Consider the following 8,520-nt stretch of genomic DNA (forward strand, 5'->3'; position numbering starts at 1 on the left):
CTCTTTTAACACTTCTTCGATTTCTTATAAATAAAAAAAAAAAGGTTTTTATAAGCCTCACATATATTATTCATATGGAATAAGCCTCACATATTTATTGAGTAGAAATTAATAATTATATAGATAATCGTTTATATAAGTGAAAATTTTAGTTTACATATTATTTTGAAAGATATCATTTGGAAAATTATTCCATATTTGATTAAACACAAAAATGAAAATGAAATCGATGTTTTCACTTTCTTAGTTTCCAAACACTAAAATGGATATTTCACTGAGGCCTAAAAGAATTTCGGAGATTTATTCAAAGCAAGATTTAGGTCAAGTGCTTGATTAGTGTAAGATGTATGACAAAAAAAAAAAAATGTCAAATATAATAAAAAATTATTTTAAAAACTTTTACAAATTATTCTTTGTACAAAAGAAACAAGCCTGAGAAAATTTTATTAAATATATTTATAAATGGATGTGAAGTTTATATAATATCAGCCAAACACATTTACTAATTCTGACTAAGATGAGATTTGTTTTTTACTTGATTTTAAATAGAACCTTAATGCTTAATAGTGTTAAATATTAGGTTGTTTGTTTTTGTAGTATTTTATTTCTGTTAAGTATTAAAAAGTAAAAAAAACCAATATATTATTTTTTCTATTTAGAAAAAGCTACATATTTTGACTTTTTCTATTTAATAAAAAGTTTATAATAAGTCATGAAAAAGTAGAAAAACAAACAACCTAAATTCTAAAACTAAATTGCTTTCAGCAAAAAGTCAAAAAAACAAATACCACCTAACTCAATTTTAATTCAAATTTAGAAAAATACGTTTGAATCGATTAGCTTCTGTTAACCTTAGGTTTGAGTTTGGAGTGACCATTAACCCAATCCAATCCGTCCGAATTGTACCATTTTTTCATCTTTACCTAGGACCGAGCTCAAAGAAAAGCCCACTTCTCAATCCACATCTATAATGCGAATATATAACCCCATTTCCCATAAATTAAATGAAAATTAAATTGTGTTAAAAAATAAAGTAAGATAGGGCAATATAAAACCAAGTCAAATCCACCAGACTCAGATTTAGCCTTACCTCTAATATTTGATTAGCCCTCCCCCACATTTGTCCTATTAGAGGTATGACAAGACATATCCGAAAATACCCGTCCCATTACCACCCTTGCACTCGTTACATTCACGATACATGTTTAGTATACTAGAATCTGATTGGAAATGAAAGTAAATCACAATAACATGTTCAAAAAGGGGATCAAAATCCTCATAAGAACTGGTTTTAATTTTCATGAAAATGATCCTTTTTTTATCCTTCGTTTCCATTTCTAATATGATTCAAACGTGATAATAAACGAGAAATGCAATGCCTTTTCATTCTTATTCCCTATTCTAGCATTCTAAACATACCCTCATCCCTAAACACGTTGTATACCTCAACTAAACCCCGATTTCTATCTGTAATCACTTTGTTTTGATCACATTGGGACCATGCAAGGATTACAACCACCGCAACGATTGATCAAGGAAATGTAACAAATTTCATTTTGTTAGGACATCTAACCGCTACTTCAATAGCTGGGATGAGTAATCTACCAAAAGAGGCAATATTTTCAGGTTGAGAATAGCTATTGAACAAAAGGGTATCTAGAGATGTAGTATTCCCTTACACGTGAGGCGCCATCTCTGGCCAGAATGCCTTCCAGATCTCCGATGATTCTCGCCAACCATATCTCCAAGTTTCTCTGGATTTCTTTCAGGTTGTTTCTGATGGAGTCCAGTGACCGCTTTGTGCTCAGGCCCAGCTCCTCTCCTCCTCCTCCTCCCATGCGACTCTTCCCCGTCTCTGTTTGTAATGCCATGAACTTTTGACTGGTTTCTGATGCCCGCTGCTGGAGTCGAAATGCCTCCAACAGAAACTCTGTTTGTCTTTGAGTTCGGAACTCTGAGCTCAGGGTGGGGTCGCATGGATCGCTTGCTTGCTGTAAGAAACAAAAGAATTCCATGGACTTATAGACCCCATGCTTGCAGGTGAAGAGATAGACAGACAGGACATAAGGATTCGCATTCTTTCATATCATGCTCAAACAAATTGATATATTTTGCATAGAAAAGTGTAAAAGCAATAATACCATTCTTTGGCATAGATCATCAATCTTCCCGGAAAGAGCTTGGTATCTCTTTGCCTGTTTCCTCATCAAGGATGGCACCTTTGATAAATCACTCTTCCCAACTCTTTCCAAATTCAGCAGTTCCTGCTCTAGTAATTTAAGTTTAGAGGACACTCCTGTTGATTCTCCATCTACCTTCCAAGGTGACTCCCTTCTGAATAAGAAAAAATTGGTTGCTCTATATCATTAGTTGCAGAGTTTGGCTTTGGGAAAAATTACGCATCCAGACTATAGCATTTACCTTGCTACAAAATGCTTCATATGATACAATGATTCGACAGGTTCATACTGTACATCCTGCAAGAACGAATATTTGTGATTAACCACCATTGGAAATAATTTGGTGGTTTTCTAGTTCCATATAGAAATGAAGTCAAATAAGTACCCGACTGGTCGTGTAAAACAGGGCAAGCATGGGGAATATGGTTGACATTTATTAGCAAATAAGAGTTTTCATGCCTACGGTGCTAATCAATCCTAACTCTAACTGTGACCCTAACTGTTTGATATATCCTGTAAGATGTATCTCATTTCTTGCTTCATGGCAATGTCTTCAAAAGTGGTCACATAAATTAGATGGTGCCAATCAGAGTCCCAATGTCCAATGGGTCCACCCTCTCCCTAGTCAGAACTTCCGCCACAATAGCCTATTGCCACATTGCAAAATAGGCACACCTTGAGCAACAAATATTTCACAGACCCCAAAAGAGGAGGAAAAGAAAAGGTAAGGATGAAACAGAACAAGAAGAAAACAACAGGAAAAAGAAAAAGACGGGGCAAAAGGGCACGGATTCCTTTTTCCGATAGGTTCCTGTTCCATCCAAAATGGTTGGGTCCATGAAATGGATTGCCATCACAAAATCAACAAAATAATGGAAACTGGAAAAGCAGTCACCAAGTTGAGTGATTTTCACACTGACACTACCACTAGGGGAGAATCAAACAATGGAGACTAGGAAAGAAAGTAGATCAGTTGCTTTCTCAATACACGACACAATCCTTCAAATTCCCGATATTATCTCATCCTGCCATTGATGGGGGTGGATGAATCCTGGATGAAAATGACGACCCAACCTTGAGCTGCAGGTGAAATAAAAAAATGTAACTCATACCCCAATGCTTGTTTGCTTTATCACATGAAAATACAGCCTAATAAGGACAAAATCCCGAAATATAGGTAAAGACAGAAGATGAGACAAACACAGAATGGTTTGTACACACTCCACTGCCAAGAAAATTTATTGAGCACCCTGCAAATGAGAGGGATAAACAGTTTAATTTGAACTTTCGGGTCTGAATAACCCACATTGCGCGCGAAAAAAATTCTCAAACTCCGAACAAAGTACAGTGGAACCAAACCAGTCTGCAATTGGGATAATAATGGACCATTGACAAAAGCCATGAGTACCATTCATTCCTCACTGAACTATGGAACTTAAAGCTCAAAACACCTGAGGTAGAAGAGAGGGTTCTATGTTCTAATGGCTTGATCTAATGAAACTGACAAAACTCCATTGAGCATAGCCAATGTCATCAATCTGGATTCAATTTGAAAATAATTCAAACATGGATTCTTTTTTCAGGCTATTTTCTGCATTTTTCATGCTCAATTGAACTCCTAATCTACATCAATAGAAAATTCTGGGGTCTAGGATAGTCTGTATCATCTAATTCACTTCAATTTTCCCATCCATTGGATTCAGAGGCTCAGAAGATGGGTGGAGAGTTGGGTTTTTTTCCAAGCCATTTTCGATAGGATAATGACAGAGGTTTAAGCTAAGCCTTAACATTTGGGTTGTTTGTAATATTTATTTATTTTCTTTCATTTTCTCAACAACCAAACGGAGCATTAAAAATGGGAAGGAGGAACAGACCTGCCACAGACCACCTCCGGCCGACCACAACTTGGAAGCCGAAGCCACAAACTCCGGCTGACCGTACACCGTCCCCACCTCCTCCTCCTCCTCCGCTGCTTCCGCCGCGGAAGCCTAACTTTCCCGTCATCCAAACACGCGTACTGGCTCTCCCTCGCCACAAACCCGAGCATCTCCTCCCTCTCCCTCGCCACAAACCCGAGCATCTCCTCCCTCTCCCCCACCTCCCTGGTGAGCTCCTCCACCCTGGTCTTCAGCTCGGCCTCGGACCGCTCCAGCTCCGCCACCCTGGCCCTCAGGCAGGCGATCTCCTCTGCGGCGGCGTGGATCTGGTCCACCATACGCTTCTCCTCCCTGCGCCAGCCTTCGCGGTGGCCGGCGAAGATTTCAACAACTCTGGCGTTGGCTTTGGAGTCCTCCTTCCGGTGGGACTTGAGGCGGCAGAGCTCTTGTTCAGCTTGGAGCAGCTTGAGATGGAGGGTCGAGAGCTGGGAGATTGAGGAGGAGGATGGGAGGAGGGCCAAGAAGAGGGAGAAGCTGAGGCCGAGGTAGGAGGAGAGCAGCTTCCCATGGGGGTGTAGACCCACTGATGATTCTAACTCTGATGCCCTTGCTTCTTCTTCCACCTTCTCCTCCATCACCGTTGCTGAGTGGAGCTCAGAATGATTCCTGAGACCATGTGATGCCTGCAGCTTACGTATTTAATATTTATTACTTTGATACTGTTTGGTGACCGAGAAAATGAGTGAAGCCTCTGTTTTTCCTATTCTTTAAAAATAGAAATTCATAAATGCTAAATTTTTGGTAAGGCAGTAGAATTTTCTCGTAAAAATGAAAGTGAGACAAAGGCCTTGTTTGGCTATTCTTAAAAATACAAAACACTCGTAAAGATTCTAAATTTCTAATCATATAAATGTTATTAATACTTTTTTATTTATTAAATGTAGGTTGATTAGTAAATCTATACGTAAAATTAACCTTTAACATATATTTACCAACTTAAACCTAATTTGAGTTTGAAAAAATTAAAACTAATCAATACGCTCTTAGGTATTAACTGAATATACTAGTTGATACCAACAAGTTAGTTTTAACTGAATATAAAAAGTCAAAATAAATACCGTTTTAGAGTTCATTTGACACTGATTGTAAAAAATATTTTTAATTTAAAAAGTGTTTTTAGAACAAAATTAGGTATTAGTAAAATTTAGAAAATAATTCTAAAATTTTGAAAAATCACTTAAAATATTAAAAAATTATAAATAATTATCTTAAAAACACTATTAAAGAAAGACATTTCAAATAAAAACACTCTAAGTCTTAGAGTCTGTTTGATAATGATTCTAAGCAACACTTTTAAGTGAATTTGAGAGTGTGTTTGACAGTTATTTTAAAAATTGTTTTTAATATTTTTAATACTTAATTTTTTTTCAAGTATTAGGAAAATTAAAAACACTTCTCAAAATCACTATCAAACGCACTCTCAAAGTAATTTTAAAAAATATTTATAATATTTTTAATACTTAAATGATTAAAAATTTTAAGTATTAAAAATATTAAAAACGTTTCTTAGAATCACTATTAAATGAGTTTTTAATATTTTTAATATTTAAAATTTTTTATCATTAATAATATTAAAAATATTTTCTAGAATAATCCCAAAGTATTAGAATGTGTAGATGATTCATAACTTAGTAAATTGAATTAAAAAGGTTGAATTTCCGATTGAAGTGAGGGTTGGGTAGCATGTGAAAAGGTGGGGAGAGATAAGAAAAGGAATTGACAAGACATGAAATAGTAGGGGAGTGACAATTCTTGGACATATCCAAACATGAATTATGCAAGTACTACATATTTATTATTCATAGAAATGAAATATAAAAAAAAAAATAATATATATAATATATATATATTCATGACTTATAAATAATTGCAAATCCACGCTCCACTCATTGTTTCATTATTGAAAAGTTGAACCAAAAAAATGGCATATTTAAAAAAAAAATAATCATATCTATATCATTAAATACCTTTTATTAAAAATAAATAAAATCTTAATTATTTTAATTAATTTTTTATATTAAAATGTGTGTATTTCACTTTTTCTTGGTGAAATGATTAGGAGAAGGTACAACTTTTTGTGTGCAGCTTTAGAGAGATGGAATGGAGAGAGAGAAAAGGAAAGAGGAAGATAGAAGAGGCAAGCCTTTCATAATGATAAGAAGTTACTAGGAGTGCAGTGTACTACTCGCTGTTTTCACTTTTCACAAAATTTTGGCCCCACCATCCTCCCCCTCCTACCTCCCCTCGTCCAAGTTCCAACTATCTAGATATTTTCTATTTGCACCTACAGATTAAAATATTTTATCTTTTCCGATAGACATTTTAAGCGGTATCTATACAAACATAATATCATCATTATGTCTCGTGAGATTATGAAATCAAACACCTCTCTATTAACCAAACTTTCATAAACTTTATGCAAAAATAATTATTATTGAAAACAATTTTAGATACATAAAACATAATAATTTATAAGTGTTAAAATAATGATCATATTCTTACCTTGATCCATGAAGTGAGATTGAGTCACCTTATGAATTGTATTGTCAAGGTCTTTAACTCACTACTCTTATATAGTGGATGGGTCACTTGTGTGGTGTATGTTGTTAAAAATAAACAATAAGAAAGAAAAAGACATAAGAATGAGAGTGTGGCTTGGGATCTCAATTTATAATAAGGAGAAAATGTTTCTTTATAGTCGATTCCCTCTTTTTTAGTGTGTCATTTAGCAACTAACCCGGCCTTGTATCTTTCGACATTACCCTTAGAATCATGTTTGGTTTTAAAAATCCATTTGCAACCAATAGTTTTAATTCCTTTAGGCAATTCTATAAGATCTCAAACTTCATTATCTTTCATTGATTTCAACTCTTCTTTCACAGCATAAAGCCATAGAGTTGAATTTTCACTATTGATGGCTTGATCATAAGAAGTAGGATTACTTTCCAAGCCAACATTATAATCACACTCATTAAGATAAACTTCATAGTCATTTGATATAGCAAGTCTTTTCTCTCTTTGTGATCTACGTAAAGATACTTATGTAGTTGGGACATTCTCATTTTCATTACAAGAAACCTCTTGAGTCACACCATATCCCATCATTGGTGTTGATACTTCATTAGAGGTTAGCTTTTTAAGCTCAGTTCTTCCACTAAAATATTCATTTTCCAAAAATACAGCATGTCTAGTTTCAACAATTTTAGGGCCCTGACCATGGCAATAAAATCTAAAACCTTTTGATCTTTCAGGATAGCCAATGAAATTACAACTTATGGTTTTAGAATCCAATTTTTTTATTTATGGGTTAAAAATTTTAGCTTCAGTTGGACATCCCCATACATGTAAATAATTCAAAGTCGGTTTCCTACCTACCCATAATTCATAAGGAGTTTTGGGTACAACCTTACTAGGAACACGATTGAGAATGTGAACAGCAGTTTTCAATGCTTCACCCCACAAAAATTCAGGCAAGGTTGAGTTACTCATCATACTTCTCACCATGTCAATTAGAGTACGATTTCGTCGCTCTACTACACCATTTTGCTCTAGTGTTTCAGGCATTGTGTAGTTTGCAATGATATCATGCTCTCTTAAAAATAAGGCAAAAGCACTAAGATGTTGACCTGATTCGGTGAACCTACCATAATATTCACCACCTCTATCAGATCTTACACTTTTAATTCGCCGATTGAGTTGATTTTCAACCTCAGCTTTATAAATCTCAAAAACATCTAATGCTTCAGATTTTTCACGAATAAGATACACATAAGAATACCTTGAAAAGTCATCAATAAAACTAATAAAGTACTTATGTCCATTGATAGTTGGAATTGAATAAGGTCCCCAAATGTCAGAATGAATACATTCTAACAATTCAGTAGCCCTTGAGGCACCATTTTTCTTAACCTTAGTGTATTTTCCCGTTATGCATTCAACACAACTAGTAAAATTAGAAAAATCAAGTGAAGTCAAAATTTCATCTTTAATAAGACATTCCATCATTTCTCTTGAAATGTGACCCAATCGCTTATGCCACAATATGGATGAATTTTCATTCACTCGATTTCGTTTTTTAGAGAATTCATACATATGATAAGATAAAAAAGACTGTAAATATTTGCAATCAAAATTCACTAAATAAAGATTACCACGCAAAGTGCCAGAGCCAACCAAACAAGAATTATAGAACAAGGAAACTCCTTTATTTCCAAACTTTAATTCATAACCATAAGAATCAAGTCTTGGAACTGAAATTAGGTTTCTAGTAAAAACAGGAACATAAACTGTATCTACTAAATCCATAATGAAACCAGTATCCAAAATTAAACGAAGAGTGCCAATAGCCTCGATTTCCACTTCTGTTCCATTTCCCAAAGTAATGGTTCGCTCTCCTTTACTGA

The 8,520-nt window shown here is 34.7% G+C and overlaps 1 protein-coding gene across 1 annotated transcript; it reads right to left on the minus strand.

Moving 5' to 3' along the window:
- Window positions 1-1,360: 1,360 nt before the first annotated feature.
- Window positions 1,361-4,783, minus strand: LOC117910106 (myosin-14-like). The gene is given in 5 exon segments (XM_034824163.1): window positions 1,361-1,991; window positions 2,142-2,334; window positions 2,422-2,477; window positions 4,055-4,161; window positions 4,164-4,783. Coding segments are annotated over 5 exon segments (1,239 nt in total). The 5' UTR covers window positions 4,693-4,783; the 3' UTR covers window positions 1,361-1,637.
- Between the last annotated feature and the right edge of the window lie 3,737 nt (window positions 4,784-8,520).

The sequence above is a fragment of the Vitis riparia genome, unplaced genomic scaffold (genome assembly GCF_004353265.1).
Source record: "Vitis riparia cultivar Riparia Gloire de Montpellier isolate 1030 unplaced genomic scaffold, EGFV_Vit.rip_1.0 scaffold611_pilon_pilon, whole genome shotgun sequence".
Lineage (NCBI taxonomy): Eukaryota > Viridiplantae > Streptophyta > Magnoliopsida > Vitales > Vitaceae > Vitis > Vitis riparia.